The following is a 21,579-nucleotide window of genomic DNA, read 5'->3' as shown; positions in this document are numbered from 1 at the left end:
GAGAGCATTTACAAGTGATATTTTTGGCTTTTGGTCAGCCAAAAGCCAAAAATCATATGAATTTTGATCATATGAATTTTTTGAGAAACAATTAGTATTTTTCTATTAAAAAGTTAAATGAACCTTTTTTTTAAAAAAAAAAGAGGTGTTACATTTTATTCAATTACTAGGCAATTTTTGCTGAGATTTCTCAAGGAAAAACTTGCTTTAAAAGTAGCCAGGAATGTTATTTCATTCTCTGTTTTTTGCTTTAACTTCACTGCTTCTTTGTCAAACCTGCTGAAGGCACTGCATGCCTGGAAGACAACCTGTTTTTTCCTACTATTTCAGTTGATCTAAGGAAAGATATTACTTCTCCCTACAATATCTCCCTCTGATGAAATATTATATCATTATAATGTACTTTGGTTTTATCTGCTACAAATGTCACAAACTATATAAATAAGAATAGTCATTATATCCTTTTTGAACCAAGCTCTGATGCTTTTCCCCATTTTGAGGGAAAAAAAAAAGCTTTAAAGAAAGAGAAAGAAGAAGAACAGGAACATGCCAGAACTGCAGAAATGTGGGTTATAATATCAGTGAAACAAAATACACACTGCACCCTGCCTATCAGCTGCTGCACTTCATACCAAAGGGCTATTTATTGCTGTCACAGCACTGTCTACTCGATGTACCACAAAGCAATCTCCTTTGCATTTTGGAAAGTGATTTCCAGGCTATGAATTCCCTCCTACAGTTTCTCCTCACAGCACTTTAGTTAATACTGAGATAACTGAGTCCCTTGTCTCACTAACAAATGCCATGTTCAGCATGTAGCAGCCACCATTTCAAGTCTCCCTCAAGACTGGGATGCGCCAGTAATTAATTTACCTTGCTGCATCTTAAAATTTACATTATTACATTATATTATATTTAAAGCATTTCTGCCTCACTGCCTTTTGTAATTAAAGGACCTGATGAAAGGAAAAAAATTGCATTTTAATTACAAATTAATTTAGTGGACTGACACTCACAAAAAGAGGCCTTTATATTAAAACATGGATTGCACTGGCAGTCTGACTCTATTTCCACTAGGAACTTGCCTCCACCTCTGTATTCTGCACTGGGGTATCCAGATTTATATATGAGGCATAAGACCACAAGGTTCATAGTCCAGCACACAGCTGTGATCAGCATGTAGTTTTGCATGTGGTTCATATAGAATGCATAGCCATAAACATTTTAAACCAAACTCTTCTGTTCAGAGCAGATACCAAGATATCTATTTATATTTATTTATATCTATATAAGATATCACCTGACATAGTGCTTTCAGTGCAAGTTCTGAGGTTTGGTTTGATTTGTTTCTTTAAAGGAAGAAGTTAATTTTTTCAAGGCTACCACATATGCTGGAATCTTATTTTTGCATTTGATAACTATGCAGTTGTTTGCTGGCAGATTTTCATTAATTATATTTATGATTTAATGGGATCCTTTTCCAGGCAAGGACTGGGGTGAAAGAGAGCTGTGACTGCAAGACCCCCCTTAAAAATTCTTGTATCACAGACTATTTCCTTGTGGTGAAACGCAAGTTCTCCAGCTAATACTTGATGCATCTGAGAAACAATGCATATACAAAAGTCAAAGGACAGGACTGAGCAACAGAAGGGGGTGGCACATGAATGCAAAGCTGAGTTGCAAGGGACTGTAGAGAACTGATGACAAAATTTGGGGTGTAGGATGTGCTTCCCACAAACAAGACCAGAATTGATTTTAATGCATTTTGGAATGGAAATCCATTTTGGAACAGATAACTGCTGTTGCAAGGATGACAGGGTAAGGACATGCTGCTGGCAAAAAGTAGAGTAAATATAATTAGAAAAAGAATGTAAAAAATGCTGCAACAAAGGAGATGGGACATCCTAACTAGCACTTCAATGCTAATATTATGCCAACAAGCAGTTATATAATGTTTGTTATGGAAATAGGAAACCTCATTTGACCATGTTATTTGATCATGATGACACTTGCAATGTGGGAGTTTTAATCAATTCCCACAGAATTAATGCAGAACAAATTCTGAGCAAGTGATGGCCCCTCTCCCTTCCAATCCAAGCACTTGTAGAAATAAGCAGACAGGCAGAAGAGACCAAGGAATAAGGTGCAATACCAGGTAACTTGACAGGACCATTACTGGGAGGTCTTCATGGCAAAAGAGAGCTATGCTTTAGATCCCACCAGAGCCCAAATCAACAATGAGACTGCTGTTGAAAAGCAACCCCACTTCTGCATTTCAAAGGAATGCTAGAAGTACAGAGGGTGCAGAAAGCAAATACAGACAAATACAAGGTCTCAAAACTTGGATTTAATTAAACAGATAACCAAATAGAAGGTTCAAAGGTGCCATGTTCATTTTTTGTACATATTTGCACACAAATAGGCAACAACTAAAATGTACACATATTTCCTAGTAGTGGTTCTTGCCCTGAAATGAAGGAAAAAAGGAAAAAAGAGAAGGGAAAAAAAAGAAAAAATATGGAAAAAATGTACTAAATTATGTTATCATCACAAAGTTGAGCTGCATTTTCACAAAGAGCACAAGAAGAGCCCATGAAAGGTTGAAGCTGAAAACTCTGCAGAATATTACAAGCCCACGGTTTGGGTTTCACCTATGTCAACTTCTGTACAGAAATTATTCTAAGGAACTATCAAGCATCATGAACAAATTGGGAGGATGTAAAGATAACTGTCCCTTCTGATCATAAAATTTATAAATATCTACAGTTCCTACACAAGTTTTTCCTTTTTTATTGTATGTTCTGAATCTGAAATAGATTTTCCTCATTAACTACAGCAATTTTTACAATCTGTTAGAAAAGGATCCCAAAAAGAATTGTTTCAAATCTACATTCAAGATATTTTAACCAGCAATTTTTAGTTAAAATGCGGTAACTCAGAATTCCAAATCTGAAGTGTGTCTGTTTTTTTCTTTGTGCCCAAGGGAGAAGTAACAATAACCTGGAAACAAAGCTAGACATTTGGCAGGGATTCTTCAGCAAAACTGGGATGGCATCTAAGAGAATCTACTGCCCCCAGGGAAGTGCAGGTATGCACAAAGAGCTGGCATTTTGATGTGAAGTCCATGCTCACACGAAGGAACCTGATAATCCAGCCAAACTTTGTATATTCAGTGCTAGAAGCAGCTGTGTACATTTGCACAGAAACTACGTAAGAATGAGACTTTCCCCAGGCATTAACAGGCATTTCCCCAGACATTAACAGAATAACGGTCAAACGAAGGCAACTCCAAACACAATAATGGTCAAACAACAGCAACCCTGCCTTCTGAAGTAGGCAAACAGAGCACATAGTGATTACAAAGCCAGAAGTATGCCTGGCAGTCTGCTCAAATACATCTTAGAGCTTTTCTCTCTTCTAATTTTATTTTTAGTGGAGAGCAGCTTTTTGCTTTTTTTTATTACACTTATTCTGATTCTATCAGCTGCTACATGTTAATGTGCTCCACAGACTTCACTTCTGTAGTTCCTAACAGAGCTGTAAATGTCTGAGGCATGACAAGAAATCTTGCAACCTTGCTTTCTTGGATCAGTTTTAACTACAGCAACATCCACACATCCAGTGCATATTGTATCAAAGGATGAAACTACATTTAAATAATTAAGCCATGTTATTTTCTATAACCATTAAATGAATAAAAAGTGTCTGAGATATGCAGAAAGGTGGAAGCTTACAAATAACAGGATGCATCAAGCAAGGACTTCTGTGTAGGAGAAAATTTCCTTTAATGTAGCTTTCTCACCCAAATATCTTTTTTCCCTCTAGACGTAAAACTCATTAACTGTTCAAATTGGATTTGACTCAAGTTACACTGGTTTTGGTACTAAGTCAGCTGGAGTTCAACTAATGTAAAACAATCCAGATCTGGAGCCAAAAATTCAGATGTGTTCACCATCAGCACTAGTTCTTTAATCAGAGGAAAGGGGATTTTATCCCCCTTTAGTCAGTAAACTAAATCTGTTCTCCTTTTCCTTCAATCTCTTAATCCTGCCTTTTATAGAGCTTTTTTCAGGAATAAATAAATGAACATTAATGGCAATGAAGAATAAAATTAGTATTCTTTACAGCACACTATGGCCAATTATATTGTTAAGGCATATTAACTTCCCAGTAATATAACCGTATTATTTTATTAATGTCAAATTATATTAAAAAGGAACACAAACCCTTTTAACACTCAATTCTGATATCTTCCTCAGAAGTGTACGTAAGATTTCCTGACAATGCAAGAATTGTTAGTCATAAAATCTAACAGTGGAAAATAACACCTATCTCATCTCTGTCCTGTTCTTCCAAAACCACACACCGATTTTGCTGGAACAACTGACAGCACCACATCATTAACACCTTTACACCCTGCCAGGAATCTCATGGAACAACTAAACACAAAAAAATGTTACTATGGAATGGAAAAGGCCCAAATCAAACAGAGCTTGAGGTAATAGCAAAAGAGTTGATTAACTGCTCATCACCAGTGAGTAGATATTTTTAAAGAAACTCAGTAGCAGTTACAGTGAGCCTGGGACAACCTTGTCACTTCCTTGGGGCAGAATTTATAGTTTTATTGTTCCTTCTTGTCATCTTCTGCTCCACACATTTCTCCAGTCAGACTCAAGACTCACTAGCAATACACTGACTGAGTGATCCACTACTTCAATACATCTAAAACTGTTCTCAGGGTTACTGAACATAAAATATTGCCTCTTTGCTAGGTCCTACACTTGCTGATAGATTCCAGGTAAGCGCAGGAATGCACAGCCTTGGGATGCTTCAGGCATCCTCTAAATCAGGTCCTACAAGGGCTTAACAGGGTCATGCAGATACTCCTGACAAACTCTCTCAGACTGCAAAGTTCAGATCATTCCTCCTTCAAAGTCACTTTAAAGGTATGTTATTTTCTTCTTCTGGTCAACATGACAAAAATCCTTAGTCAGCCTCCAAAATCCCAAACAACTGCCTTCCTTTTTCTTTTTTTTTTTCTGTTTAAAAACAAGTAATTTGGGGTGTGTACTGTTTGCTGTCTCAGGTCTTAGTCCATAGGGAGTTTAAAAAGATTCATGCTTTCATACATTTGCCATGTTCTGGAAAATTGTTGTTTTTAACTGAAAAATGGTTTGTTTGTTTTTCCCTCCTGAAACTTCCTGCTCCAAAGCTGGACCTTCCAGAAAAAGGACTGTGACAATATGTGAGAAAACTTCCCACCATACCATGTCAGGATTCCAAATAAGGTAGTCTGTACCTAAATGACCTAATGACCAAGCATAACCTCATCTGTAGCACAAAGAATTAAGCAAAGATACATTTTCTGATGAGATCTGGAGTTTATTAGGGTGAAGCAGATCAGTACTCCATAATCTGTCAGTTCTGGCTCTATCTGGACAGTTCCTCCACACATCACCTCCTGCTGCCATGACATTTAGTAACCTGTAGGACACAACTCTCAGATTCAGTGGGTGGTACTCAAGTGCTCTCACAGCATCCCCACAATAAATATCCTACTTCTCAGGACAGGCCTTGCAAATGTCTCTAAGAACCTACACAACTACACACTAGGATGATGTCACTATGAGATAAAAATTATAAAAATTACTGTAGTGCACAGAACAGCATCAGAGTTTCTAACACAGTCCCACATCAATTTGTACCAGCAACGCACTGCAACATAACAGCAATGTTTCACTGCCTCAAGGCACACAGTTCACCTCAGCACCTCTGAGTGCTGTGTATTTGTTTTCCACAAAAACATGCTGCATGGCTTCTGAAGCCTGTTATGTCTGCATCATCAATATCACTTTCTGCCTCACACCCTGAAGTTTGTCTAGTGAATGAGACACATTGTCTTGATACACTGCCATGTCTTTTTTCACCACTGTCAAGCTGTTGGATGCGAGGCATGGCCCATGGCCTCTCTTTTTCCCTCCAGAGGTGCCAGATGAAATGTCAGCTTTAAAACTAAACAAGCAATAGTACTTGAGGCAGCTGCAAGGGCAGAAGAGGCATAAGGCTGATAGATGACAATGCTGAGGACAAACTAGACAGTAAGTGGGACAAAAAAAAACCTTGACAAAAACCCTGTTGCACATACTAAGCCAAAAATTGCTTCAAAGCTGAAGGAAAAATAGGTGACCACAGACACCAAGAGAAGCAGAAGAGAACAGGTATTTAGAGGGGAGGCCAGTAACAAGATCAGCTTACTAGTTCATCATGTATCTCACAGCCCTGACCCCTGCATGAGCCCTGCAGGACCCTAGATGTTACTGTAGGGTTTAAGCATCCACCAGCTCAGCTCGAATAACTTCCAGCAGCCACAGAGGAAGTCAGGCTTACTCAGCTCTGTGCCATGGGGCTAAACCAACTTGAATGTGTGCAATCACCACAGATCAGCCACTGTAAACACATTCCAACCCAAGTCCTGCTGGCCAACTAAGCTGTGCTCTACAGCCACAGGTTTCCCAACGCCACGAAATGCTTTGTTAATACAACAGGTGCTGACTTAGTCGCTCACATGGCAGCACAAGGATAGCAATTGCATAATCACAAACCCGTGTTTAAGGAGGTCTATAATAGTTGTTCCCCTGTTCACAATACCCATGACATATGGCAAAAGATGGAAGGAAAACTCAAATTAGAAACCTTTACATGGGAAAAATCACAACCAGTTGCCAATTAACTAAACTACCTACCTCTGAGGCAGTGAGAGATATATATATAGAGATAAATATATATAGATATATATACACTCTTTACAAGGAACGAAGAGAAAAAGGCATGCTTGGGGCCTGGCTTGTCTCATCCTAAAACAGACATATAAACTGCTCAGAGGTCTACAAAGGGAGCTATGGGAATCATTTCAGGTGAAAGTATGTGCTACAAAGGCATCCGAGAGCACATTACAGCAACACCAGTGCCTGTGTGTCTGTTTTCTGCTATGAACATAAAAGTTAAGCACGGCACAGTTATTAATACCACCACAACATGGGTGAGAAATAGAGGATCTCACATTTGTATTGGAAAAGGATGTGAGTGCCTACATAACGGAAGGGAAAACAGTGCTTTTATCCAAATCTGCTTCTGAGGAGGGCAGATTCTCAGCTCTTCTAAGCTCAGATAGCACTATTTCATCCAAATGAAGCATGAAACATGAGGTCTGGATTACCAGTTGGTTTGCAGAAGTCTCAGAGATACTGTTTCTGTAGCTGAGTTTCTTCCTCTCTTACCTACTTTTTCTGTCCTCCATCTTCTATTATTCAAATGATTGATTTTAAAAAGCAAATAACAATATTGCCTGAAAATCTACTAAGTATCTGCTCCTATGCAAAGTTTTATTTCTGGAATTACTGACTTTTCCAAAAGCCGCTTCTTTCAGCTTATTTTATTTGAAATCTAAAATGATATGCACTGGGATATGGGCAATAAATGACTTCCCATCAACAGCAACTTCCCATTAGGAGTTGAAAATACTAATAGCCCTTTTCTCTTGACATATAGTTGCTTTTCCAACCTACAAAACAAGGTATTCTATTACATTTTCAAAATATCAGTCAGGGTTAAGAGGCTTGACCTGAAACAACTTGCAGAACTGGTTTGCCAGCAATCTGTACTCCCTCTCCTGTCCTTACAGCTAGTGGCAGGAAATTGGTCCTTCACCACATCTCCCAGGTGCAGGCAACAAAAGCTAAAGCTATCCAGAGAAGAAATACCTCAACTAACCATTTATTCTCTGCATTTCATGGCATATCTGCACCTCTCTTGCATCCTTTTAATTTAGGCTTGTAATTGAGTTCCCTGAAATAAATTGTCAAGTCTCTTTGGTGTCAGGTATAAACTGTCAGGATTGGGAAACGGTGATACAAAAGAGTGTTTTAATAAATAGGATAAAGACTAAGAGAATAGGTCACAAAAAGAGCTCAAATGACAGTATGTCTCATAAAAACTCCTCCAGTCGAATATCCTGTCTGCAGAAGCAGCCTTTAGAGCACGCTTAAGAAAGATAATAAGGAATGTGGCAAATATAATAATCCCCTCCTCAAACAGTCAGCAGATTAGAGACTATTAATTGTCACAGGGCTTAAGGGAACGAGGGAGAACAGGGCTCTGTGGCACAGATGCAGCATGAAGGGCTGGGTAAACTGTCTGCTTCTTGACAGCACATCTGACACTGGCAGAGATATTTCTGTTTAGCAAAACTACCACAATAAATGGTCTCTGTAATGTGACAGTGCCCTGAATCTCACACAGTCCAACCTACACAGACTTTCCTCTCAGTGGAGACCATAGATAGTGACTTGGGAGAATAATATATAAATGCTAAAAGAGAACCATTCACATCACAGAGATAATCAGAAAACTTTAAAGATGGCACTTATTTTAGAAAACTCATCTAGCCAGTACTTCTCCATCCCACTTTTCCAAATAGCCTACTGTCATCTCCCATGTAGGAATGAAGCTTAACAACAAAAGAGCCATCACTGCAAGGCAGAGGCTAATCTGCCCCTGTCTGGCCAATACTTCAAGCAAGAGGAGAAAATCAGTGTGATTATGGAACACATGTGCATATGGCACTGCTCTCCAAGCCTTTGCCTACTGAAGTCTTGCAGAGACAAGTATGCAGCCAGACTAGAAAGTTCAACAAATATGTATGTACTTATTATCTCTGCAATGGTCTAATCCCTTTTAGGGTGACAAACTCATTTGACTCAATTCCACAAACACACAGGCTGACACAAATTAACATGGAAAACATTTCTTCATAAGAAATGAACCAGACCCTGCTGTGTATCTGTCTTCCTTACAAGGAAATGCTACGCTGAGCAAGAACAAAGTCAGACACTAAGGAATAAGGACAACTATCACTTGAGTATACAACTGTCACAGGGAGCACCAAATCGCCGTTCTCCTCTGTGGGGAATCCTGGCTTACACCCCTGGTCTGGAGGACATTCAAAGAGCAGTGGAAGAGCATGGAAGAACATGAAAGCAAACCTGTAATCTCAGTGTGCCACAGGCGTTAATTAACCTGGCTGCCATCCAAACTGTTGGCATCAAAATCCCCTTATCTGGGAGCTGCACATTTCAGCATTTCTGCAGACACTACCACCTACAGAGGCACTGCACTGCACAGGGGTAGCAGGCTACCCAAAAACAAGAAAAAGAGGCAGAAATGGAGAAATGCTGAAAACCACTACAGTGCAATCAGAAGATCTGTTAGTAGCTGGAAAGAATGTTATTTGAAGAAATGGTACATCTGAATAAAGCAGGGATTGCATCAAGAATGTAATAAAAACAACTTTGGGAAAACAAGCATGAACAATCTCTAGTGAGAATACACCACAATCAAGGAATAATTGTGCTGAAGCCAGAAAGTGAGAACAGTTCAAGTAAAGGCATTTGTCTCTGAAAAGGAATTGTTTTTCTACATACCTGTCCAGTCTCCTACTACTTTTAGGTGGACCCCAAACGTTGCTTTGGTATCTGTAGGGCACTAAAAATATTAAATATATTAAGCACCACTTCCAAGTAACAAAAAAAATAACAAAATGCATTCAAAGTACAGTTGTTAAGACAGAACCAGGTGTAAATAGGTCATTCCTGGGCAGGCACACCAGCAGCTGTACCCTTTAAAAAGCAAGTCTATCATCAATACAGCTGGGGATGCCAAGCATGTCTAGTATCCATTCAGACTTAACCCTTTCTCCAGGTCACAGAGGAGTCTGGATGCTTGCTTAGGGGTGTGATTTGGAACAGCCATTCCACTAAGCAGTAGTCAGCAAGGACACCAATAGCATGGAAATACTCCTCTACTATTGACACATCATTCAAAATCAGGAGCTACCCCATCATTCTTAAGTCAAGGCATTTAAGAGACTTTTGGTTCTTAAATGTCAAGGCCCACATTTTCAAGCTGATCATTCTCATACAACTATGCTTTCTTTTAAATGAAAACTGAGATTCTGCTTCACTTCACAAGAGCTTACAGTTTGCAAAGGAAAAGCACCAGATTGCATGGCATATCATAAAAATCACTTTGTAGCCACCATTCTCTCACCCTACACATTTGCCCTCACCTCAAGGCTATTTGTCTGTGACTATCAACACAGGAAAGTTATCACTTGCAATCTTATCCATACTATGGTACCCCAAAACCTCCAGCCAAGGTCTAAGGAGTCCCCTCAGTTTTATTCCTCGTTCGGTGCAGGGACATTTCAAGCACACTGCCTGGACAACTTTTGCAGGTACACCAAATGATTGCACACAGAAACAGGACAAGCAAGTACTACTCAAGAAAAGATTCTTCACTTTCCTTCCATAAACCAACACCACTGGTTTATTTTGATAACACATATTACTCCTGAGTTTTGATGCCTTTCTTAGAACCTGTTAATGATTGATCCAAGCTCCATCATGAATCCAATACCCAACAGATAATGCTCTGCCCCGTCTCTTTTTTTCTCTGTTACCAAAGACAAACATGGTTCTGAAGGGAGGGCTTCAATTTAAGGAACACATCTATGTTATAAATAAAAGGGGTCCAGGTAGAGAATCTAAGCACCAAATACTCATGCACCATGCTTATGAAGACATTTCTTGGCTCAGTTCTGGACCTTTGCCATTAGTGTTCCCAAAATAATCAGTTGGGGAGTGTGAAACCACTGACCTCAGGGTTGAGAATCAGTTCCTGTCAGTTCCCTATTCAGCAGCAGACACAGGCACAAGGTTAGCATTATCTACATCTTGGCAAACCTAAACAGGGAATACAAAGTCCCGGCTAATCACTTCATTTTCCTGAGGGGGAAGAGCACTCTTGTGCAGCAACACTCTTGTTAACAGTACCGATTACTAGACAGACTTACATGTAAATCCTTATTATCTTCCAAGTTTTCCTATAAAAATGAGGTACAGAAACCTAGAGTCCAAATTATTTCAGCAAATCCTAGCCTTCAAAGGAGAACAGTATGAGGGGAGGTATACAGGCAAACTTCTCACAGTGAGGCCAGTGTTTACTATGTCTCATTGCAGTATCTTTCAACAAAAATATCAAGACTAATTTTCCATATAAAAGCAGGTAAGTAGCCTCTCAGGTGGGAAGTTGTATACTGGCAGCAAAAATGTCTGCTCTCCTAGAGGCTTCTGTAGGGTTTATTTTTCACTCTGGGCTGCCCCAGGGCTGTTTTTCACAAGAGGTTGATGGATTTTCTTAGTTCAACTATCCAAAGTCGCAGTTCAGCACATCTTCTACAAAATCATTTGTCATTCCTTACTTCCATGAAGTTAATGGCAGAATACCCTTTGTCTCCAGCCCGAATACATTCAAACTTGTTATCTTTACATTACCCATATGGCTAACTCCTTTCTGCACTACCCTGAAAAATTATCCAATAAAAGGGAGATTTATTTCTCTTTAGACTTTAGGAAACTTACTTTGATACTTGTAACTAGCTCTGAAACATCCTCACAGAGTTCTGGAAAAATCTTATTTTGCTGCTAAATCTTACCAGAAGAAACATACCAATCTGGGCTACATGAAGTACATTTCCCCCAGTTTAAAAGAGAGAAAGAATGAACATGATTCAGCAAAGGGCCACCAAAGCAGCGAGAGGACTGGACAACGTGACATTCACAGAGGGGTTGATAAGGGAATGTGCTTGAGTAACTCATAGAAGAGAAGGCTTGGAGCAATCTCTATCTTCCAATAACTAAAAAAACAGCTCTAGAGAAGATGACGCTACTCTCTCCAGCACCACGCATGGCAACAAAACAACAGACTAGGAGCACAAGCTGTTTCAGGGAAAATTTCATCCGGATATAAGAAAAGTATTCTTCATCACGGAATAAGCAGCCAGGGAAATGGTACAATTTCTCCTGCTAATTCAGCTTCATGCGACTCTGAAAAACCTAATCTACAGCCCTTGCACCAGAAGGTCGAACCAGATGATCTCCACAGGCCTCTTCTGACTTTCAGACTTTCCTATATGCCTGAAATTTTAACTTTGAAAATTGTATTTACATTTTTTTCACTGCACAGAACACTTATTTTACCACTTTCATCTCTCTAAACAGAATTAAAGACTCCAAACTGTGGCTTTTCCCAGACTGTTAGAGAATACATTCCAGCAGTTTAAGAAATATTCAAAGACAGTCCTTCAGAAGTTTAATCATGAAAGTGGGTAAATTTTCCTGCACTATTAACAGACCACTGGGAATGTATAATGAAGTGCAGTGAAAATATTCTCTTATATATTTAACCTTCATGAAATCACAGAATCATATGGTAAGACTAGAAAGCACCTCTGGAAATTGACTACTTCAATCTCCCTGCAAGAGCCAGGAGATTGCTTCAATCTCCCTGCTAGAGTCTGCAGAGCAGCTGGCCCAGGACAGTGTCCAATTGTGCTTTGAGAGTCTTCAAGGATGGAGACTCCACAGCCTGTGTGGGCAACCTGGGCCACCCCCAGAGATAGAGTCTGGGTTCTCTTAGGTCCAGGTAAAACCTACTGTAGATCAGTTTGTGTTGCCCTGTCACTGGGTGACTCTGAGGAGACTAAATCTGTTTTCTTCACTTGTCCCTCAGTTCAGCTCTCTCAGCCTCTCCTCATACTCAGAGGTGCTTCAGTTCCTTAATCATCCTCATGACTATTTGTGCTTCAGTACATCCATCCATGTCTCTCTCGTACTGGGAAGCCCAGAATTGGGCACAGAGTTCCAGATGTATCTGATCAGAGAAGGGTCACCTCTCCCCATCTGCTGGCAACACTCCACCTAATACAGCTCAGGAAGCTGTTGGCTTTCTTTGCTGCAAGGGCACATTGTGGGTTCATGGTCAACTTGGTGTTCACCAGGACTCCCTGGCCACTCTCTACTGAGCTCCTTTCCAGTCAAACAATTCCCATCATGTACAGGTGCCTGGGGTTACTGCCATGGCCAAATAAAGGTGTACCAAAGCAGCCTCAGCAATGCATCACGCCCTCTCTGAAGCTGTGAATAAAACCAATTAAAATTATTTTGAAACTGTGTTTTGGCAAATGACATTTGGATTTCCCCCTGCTGCTTTTAACCTAAGAAACAATGCACTGTACTATGTTGAGGGCTACATGCTGTCCCTTACTTTTCCTTTATTGCCCAGTAAACTGCCCAGTGGAAAATTAAAGATTAGTCAGTCTTAATTTAAAAAAAAAAATACTTTATCTTAGGTTGTTTTCCTTAAATCAACCTTGCTTTCCAAAAGGCAAAATCACTAACTTGAATAGTCTGTAATGAGAAGCGAGGGTAAAAATCATTAAACTAAAGGTCACAAGTGCTTTTCAGTAGTTCTTTCCACATTTTGAACTTGTTTGCCACACTCATTTGACTAAAATGCCATGAAACACAAATTAAATATTGCAGATTGTGTAATTACATGAAGTGATGTTCACCTTAGTCTAAACTCAAGTGATCTATACCTTCAACAAATGAAAGATTTTACAGGTAGGAATGTCTACACCAATCAGGTCATCTGCCAGCATTTGGCCCTTCTCCAAAAACAACTGAAAGCCAAAGAAATTCTCTTGTATTTAATAGAGCTGTGCAGATTTACACCCTCAGAGAAACCAAACTACGTTCTTAGCACTAAATTAGCTGGAAAATTTTCCTCAGTTTACAATGCCTATTATTGTACATATTTTCACATTCAACAAAATTATGGTATTTTATATGTAGACTCAGAGGTCTACAAAATTTAGAGAATACAGGTTGTTCTACATCTTGATTAAAAAAAAACTATTTTCCATATATTTTTTTTCCTTTTTTTCCAAGCTAACTTGGAACACAAATGCAAGTTATCACGTAGGGATTTTGCAACAATCCCTGGAGAACTTTATAAACCACTAAATTAATTACATTCACCAGTAACCAGTATTCTCTACTATCTATCTCTATGCTGAGATAAAATTTAGATCATAATTTTAATAAACTGAATAATTTAATTAATTTATAATGCACTACTAGATTAATACACACTTGAAATGTATTTTGTGTAACAATTTTTATACTGTGATCATGGTTCTCTCTTGTTCTCTGTCTTGCTTTTATATGAATGCAAAGTGAGCAAACTAATTACTGTTAGATCGCAGCAGTTCTACTTTATATCCACACTATAATGGCCCCAATTTGCACCAGGGGAGATTTAGATGAGGTATTAGGAAAAATTTCTTCACCAAAACAATAGTCAAGAATTGGTACAGGCTGTGTGAAAAAGTGGTGGAGCTGCCATCCCTGGAAGTGTTCAAAAGACATGCAAATGTGGTGCTTAGCAACATGGGTTAGTGGTGGACATGGCAGTGCTGGGTTAATGATCTTTTCCAACCTATGTGACTCTGTGATTCTACATTGGTAGAAAAATCTGCTCAAGGCAATGAGCAGTGGAAAAATACTTGCATGAGAGCCCAACATAAAGCAAATGAAAACTTTATTATGAGCATCTGTGCTTCCAGCTTAAGTGTACCCTGAATATTTAAAATCACTGTTATCTGCTCCCAGTCAAAAATCCTGTCCAGAACAAGAAACAGGACCAATCTTACTGAAGTTATCTTTAACGTTATTAAATACTATTCAATATTTTAAAACACTCATTTTAGGCCTTGGGGTACAGGGAGTGAGGTGAAACAACAGCAAACTAGCAAGAAAGTAGAAAGTTAATTCCTAAATTAAAAGAATTCTCAGTTCTTCGTTACATTTCTACCACAAGAATTGTGAAGCCTCTTTAGAGAGATGTTAGGTTTTGATTACAGGCTATCATGGAAATGCTAATGCATGCACCAGGACAACCCTGAGGAATCTGTTATCAGAAGAAGGGAGATGAAAGGGATGCCAAAGTTACATAGCCCCAGTGGCTCTGCAAATAAAGCTCCTTACAAGTTCCAGTGGAGATACTGCACCACAGTAAACATCACCTTCTGCATTTGGTTGCTGCAGTAGGTGGCCTGAACAGTGCCCAAAGTTACAAAGATCTGTACTACAGCTGGAAGAACAAAGTGTCTGATTTGGGGAATTAAAAATCTCGTCGTGGGATTTGTTTACATAAAAGGAAACTCCTTCAAAGAAGTCTTTCACTTTGAGGAAAAAGCTATGACATGATCCTAATATGGATTTGCAGATATCCTGGCAGGGACTGTAAACACTGCAGAGACTCTGTTTCCATGCTCCTGCCTGCCAGGGTGAACCAGCTGCACTGCTCACCCTGATTCATCAGTCCATCCTTGCTCCAGACTAAATGAACCCTTACCCAAATCATGAAGAACACATTAGAGACTTGACATGTTTGGAAAAGATGCAGAACTGGGGGGAAAAAATGGAGAACTAAACACAACCAATGTATTTTTCCTCCTGTAAAAGGGAAAAAAAATAAAAAGAGAAATAAACGGTTTTCAACTTTGTCAACTGACAAGAAAATGTGAACCTTGGAAGCTCAGTAAGCTGCAGCTTGACTGGTTTCATACAGAACTGATATAAACATTCCTAAAATGATTCATTCTGACATTAGAAAATGGAGAGGAGTGATGACAAACACAGGCATGCTATATAAAGGTAGCCAAAAAATAGTAGCTAGACTTCAGTCTGACTCATAGGAGGTGAACTCTGTAACACTGGGCTATCCCTGTTTTAACTAATTAATCCCATAAGAAGCAAATTTCAGAAGGAAAAAAGTTACTACGTGGAGTTATTCTTTTAAACACATTTCTGCCTCAAAGGCTTGGAGATTTTTTAAAATGTCTCTGTTTAGTTCTCTGTTTCATGTTATTTTGCAGATTGGATTTTGTTTAAAAGTTTTCCTGTTAGAGACTTGGCCTTACAGCTATCCTAATTTAACTGGCAGACATCCTAACATCTTGAACGTGGGGAATCCTAACCATGGAGCATGATTTAAGTATAAAGGGTGCCTGGATGATCAAGGCAAGACCACCATGCCTCAAATACTCATTGCTTCAGCCAGAACTCTTCCACAGCCGAGCCAACTCCTTGCAAGCAGCCCAGCCGCAGAAACATATCCCAAACACTTTTCACTTTCCACTTCCATACTCCTTGCTGGTACAACCTCAGACACCTGCAGTCTAGCTAGTGGAAAAAACACACCATAACACTGCAGGATGCATCACTGGGCAGCTGCAGTTCCAAGAAGGATCATTCTGGTCATCTGGGTCTAACTTCCTCTGTAACACAAACCACAAACCCACACCCACTAATTCCCATGAGTCTGTAGTTCAGCATTTGCTAATTCACTCCCTGCCATCTCAGTTGTTATATTACTCTCAGTGTTAAAAATTATCTTTGTTTTCTTTAGGTCCCAATATATGAGATTCCTATCTAAAAAATCTATTTGTTCCTTGATTTCACTCTCACACCACAAGAAAATGCAAATCTTTAATGTAATCTTGTTTTAGGATTGTAAACAGACCAATACTTGTAAAATACACACAATATTGCGTTAAAAAAATTGCTGAATATATAATATGAAATTTCTTCATTTGTTTTCTAGCAGGCCTGTAATAGTCCAACTGCCACTCTATTGCTGCTACAGATGCACTGCAAAGCTACACTTTGCAGTGCATTTCTTTTCCTCTGCAGCTCAACCAAGGCAAAAAACTTGCTGACAACCCTTTCACCCCAGCAGGCACATTACACATCACAGAGTCATAGAATGCTCAAGTTGGAAGGAACCCATAGAGATCATCAAGGTCAACTCTCTATAGCAGAGAAAATAAAAAAAGTTTCAATCCCAGAAATATTCAGCCTATATAATAGATGCATTTCAAGTTGCTGGCTGAGAGAAAAAAAGCGAATCACAACTTTTTTGAGATGCTCAGGCTGCAAGCCTTTGTTCCTGAAGGAATAAAAAGCAAAAGAACAATGCTTCTGCCCAAGGCTGCCTCTCCAAGTGTTCCAAGGGTACACAGACACATTGCCAAGCAACACTGACAAACATAGGACAAGGAAACTGAACAGCACAAAAGGTCCAACCATACCTGAGTAAAACTATGGGCTGCCTCCAGACTCATGCTAGCTGGCTCTCAGTGGCCTGAGACACTCATGCAAAGAGCCATCAAAGGATCAGCAGGTTTTCCAGTCAGATCACCACCACCTTGAGGAACCCTGTGTCACTCTGAACTCCCCTACCAGCACACACTGCATTTTACTAGGCTAAAGCAAAGAGCCCCACCAGCCAGATGGTCTTAATTTTAGAGCAGCAAGAGGCAAGGCCCTTGATTTCCATTAATATTTTGTCCACATGTTAACTGAATTCATGCTTAAAGCTTGTGCTCAGGTTTTGTTCTTGGTGTTTGTTTGGGAGTTTTTCATTTGTTTGTTTATTTTGATGTTCTGCTGCAGTTCCTCGAACTTGCCCTAACCTCACTTCGCAGCTAAACTAGGAGCACAATCTCTGATGTGAGAAAACACATTTCTCTGTAGATGTTTATTATGTATTGTAAATTTACTTTCATAGAATCAAAAAAAGCCAAACCCTGCTTATTAAAGGGATCTGCCACCTTTTGTTTAATGTATCTGCTGAAGAAGAACTTGGGATTTAGTGAACTCGAATGTAACAATTTCTGTGTTCCCTTCATCCAAAAGAGTCAGACTTGAAAGTTTAAATAAAAGTCAGGGTTTACATAGGGTTTTTATACAGACCCCACAACTATTAATCCCCAAACCAAACAAACAAGTATAAGGAAGTACTAAAGACATCTGCAATATTAATCTATTCTATTTTTGTTTTACTTAAATTCTTCATCAAACAGCTGCTAGATATTCTATTTCTATGAAGAGCAGACAAGCTCTAGGGATTTCTTTAGTTTGCCAGCAAGATACTTCACAATCTCCCTAAACACTCTGCAAATCATCTCATAAAGACAAGTTTCATAACTATTTGCACAAGATATTTAACAAATCGTATTAGAATGTCATCATGTTAGATTTTGTTTTTATTGTATTTATCTGACAGTATGAACTTAGCTCTTGATGTCCTTACGTACTTTTTACTCAGGCAAACTTCCAAAAATTTTTCCATTTTTTTATGAAATATCTCAGAATTTGGCCCCTGGGCTTTTCCTGTTGTGGAGAGTTTATTTCTTAAGTTTACAGTGCAGGACACATGTTTCTCCATCATCTCCCTATGCATTACAAAATTTCTTGCTTAAAAGAAGCTTAGAGCTAAAACTTCACTGCTAGACTGTTAAGATCTTCACTGATTTTAAATGAACCCTGGATTATCCAAGGATAAAACAACTCAAGCTCTGCAAAACACTGGTTTTCTCTTACAAAAGCAAATGTGCTACTTTTGATGCTGTTTATACTCATGTATTATTTACTGAGACTTTTCTGACAAGGAATTGGGCCCAAAAACATAAATGTACAGATCAGGGCCACTACCTTGTAATCCCATCATGTCTGAATCGAGATACCAAATGGAGTTAAAAAGAGGTGCAGAGGAAACAAGGAAAACTCAATCTACAAAAAAATTCAAACCAAACCACACCAAATCCCTCAAAGGTAGAAAATCTATGTTTAAGTAATAACTCTGAGACTTTTAGGCAGAGTATGTAATTTGCCATGTATATTCAGAAACATCTTCCAGGTCATTCTTCTACCTCCTCTGAAATGATTAATGGATTTAAGAGTTTCTCTGCCTGGGATTCAATAATTATTACTTTACTAATTTGGATATTAATCAAGCAAGTATTCTTCCTCAATAACATGTATTTGGATTTGAGTGGATCTGAGTATCTGCATATGCAAATTTATCCTCTCATAAAAACTCAGCTTTGACTCGTTAAAAAATGTTCACGTATCATCCTCTCTCTGGAGTTTTCTTACTCCTACAGAACTGTATGTGGAAGGAAAGGAAGGAAGATGTTGCACTACAAATCCTCTTGATGTGATCTGCTTAAAATTAACCATCTGCTCAAAAAGATGGAGAACCAGCAAAAAGAAAGAACTTCTTGGAGCTTTTTATTACCAGACTCTTCCAGTTTCTATTTCAATGGGATTTAAAAGCAGATTAAATGCAGCACTGAAGTAGGGGAGGTCAGGCCACACTAACATGAGACAAAATTTCTAGTTTCAAAGAATGTTTCAAACCTCTGGTTGCAGGAAGCTGATCACTGCTTACCTTTTACCAGAACTGGGATTTACACATTGAATGAAGAGACAAAAGTATTTGGAGGATCTGAAGAAGCAGTACCTCATGCTATTATAAAATACATGTTTCATAAAGCCCTGGAGTCTCAAGGCTGTGATCTTTGCTTTGGCTTGAGTTTTTGCTTCATATGTGCCACTTCTGAGTCATCTGTCTCTTTTAACAGTATCTTGTGAAGTTACTAACCAGTGTTATGCAGAAAACACCTTATACAAACAGAGGAAAAGCTCAGGTGTTTATGTAAGCTACCTGTGTTCAAGTATCAACAGGAGTATCCTGAGATACATGTGTGTCAACTGAAAAAAAAAAAAAGTAATCAAAGGAAACCAGGATATGCAGACTTTAGCGCCAAGGGGAAGCAGGGGCATGACAGCAGCTAGTGACAGCCAAAACTGTCAAAACTTTGGAATAACAGACTGTTTGATCCTGCATTTTATGATGTTTGTTGCAAAGCAGAAGTTTCCCAACCAAACCTCAGATTTGAGCCATCTCCAAATTTAGAAGGATTCACCTCTTACTCTTGTCCTTATTTCAAGCTCTATTAGTCTAAGTTCTACATGAAGTGATGTAATTGTTTCCTATCTTCCTCTGCCATAAGAAAATCAACACTACTGAAATAACAAGGTTACCAAGCTTTATGAGCTGCTGGGAGAAAACACCAGTCTTTTGATAGCCAAGCAGTCTAAACTGCAGCTTGTGAGCGTTTGAGCTTTGACCCTGCGGTGGAATCAGCAAAGACCTCATGAGAGAACTCAGGACATCTTCTGAAGCACTTAACATCTGCAAAACACAAGGCTGTTTCCATGAGGCTTACTACTAATCACTGCTTACTAATGCAAGAAATTTCAGAAACACAGCAGAAAAAGTGACTTCTCTCGTAAGACACTAACATATTCTAAGTAGGACTCTGCTTCTGAAGCCATTCATTAGCCAAAAAAAAAAAGAAGGAAGAAAAAGGAAGCATGCAGTCATGGATTCATGCTGCTGCAAATCAGCAGTTACACAGTTAATGTCTGGAGAGAGGGGGAACTCAACACCAAGAGGAAAATGTACGATGGAGATGAAAAAAAACCAATGCTACTGTAAACCGCAAGCCTTAGTGTCCTCTTGTTCATACAGGTTAAAATGGAGAGCAACCAGGATGATGTCAAAGGAAACAAACCTTCTCCAAAACGAAAAACAAAAAAAGATAGAATCTCCATAAACTATTTTTTTTCTTAGTTTTGATAAGAGGTTAGGCTTTGTCTGCTAAAGAGGGGAAGCAATGCTTTGGATATATGAATTGGAATGAAGGACCATCCTTACTACTAGAAATTTACTATTGATAATGTTGCTTTCTTTTTCAAGGTCTCTCAAGATTGATTTGAGCAATTGCATTTAAATTGCATTCCACAGCAGAAGAGTTCCACACTTTCCTCCAAAAAGTGTAAAGAAATGTCAGTCTCAGGAAGCAGAGCATGTTTCTCCAGATGGTCTGATCTCCAGACTATATCATGCACTTGATCTGAAAGACAAATCTCTTTAAGAAGTATTTATATACAGAATATATTTCTCCTCACTACAGATGAAAATATCTTGGAACTGTGTTCTGCTCAAATGCAATTCTAAGATGCAATAATGCCCTACCTAAAATAAGTTAATTGGACATGGGGGCATACAGGACTGAAAATGTTACTCACACTCTCATACACAGCATCATAACAGATATGTAAAGCTGTGCAAAAAAATCAGTGATAAGAATATCACAAAACATGCTAATAAGAAAACTTTTTTTAAAGTGAAATCAAGACAATGGAGCAATAAAGACAATATGAAATGAGTTGCCCACTTTGCACTTCCTAGAACTGTCTAACAGGTCACTTGCAGGAATCCCAAAAGCTGTTCATTACCTTCCCCAGACTTTCCACAGACAAAGAGTCACTAGTGAGTACAAAGTCACTCGTGTAAAAAAAACAGTAGAAGTACACTTCAAAAATTGAGTTAAAAAATGCCAGCTTCCACACTGATCATGAGAGAAAGCTGGTATCTCCAAGCGTCTGAACTTCAGAATGTACAAGTGACACTACCAGAGGGTGGAGGGAGGTGATCTTCTTTATTCGGCACTGGTGAAGCCACACTTTGAGACCTCTGTCCAGTGCTGGGTTCCTCACTACAAGAGAGACATGAATATATGGAAGAGAGTCCAAACAAGGGCCATGAAGATTATGATGGGACTAAAACACATTTCCCACAGAGAAAGTTTGAGAGAGCTGGGACCGTTCAGTCTGGAGAATACAAAACTCAAGGGGATTTTATTAATGTAAAGCACCTACAGGCAAAAAGAATAAAGCCTCTTTATGCTCACTTGGTTACAAT

At 39.0% G+C, this 21,579-nt stretch overlaps 1 protein-coding gene across 2 annotated transcripts in view; it reads right to left on the bottom strand.

The window, feature by feature from the left end:
- The window catches only part of NOX4 (NADPH oxidase 4), a 112,695-nt gene that overhangs the window by 59,086 nt on the left and 32,030 nt on the right, over positions 1-21,579 (bottom strand). For both annotated transcript variants that reach the window (XM_085065300.1, XM_085065308.1), the window contains exon 12: positions 9,480-9,540. In XM_085065300.1, the coding sequence (XP_084921426.1) occupies positions 9,480-9,540 (61 nt within the window). The remainder of the gene's footprint in view (positions 1-9,479; positions 9,541-21,579) is intronic.

Source organism: Lichenostomus cassidix, chromosome 1, assembly GCF_008360975.1.
Source record: "Lichenostomus cassidix isolate B80296 chromosome 1, HeHo_3.0, whole genome shotgun sequence".
Lineage (NCBI taxonomy): Eukaryota > Metazoa > Chordata > Aves > Passeriformes > Meliphagidae > Lichenostomus > Lichenostomus cassidix.
This window is presented reverse-complemented; position numbering and strand designations above follow the sequence as displayed.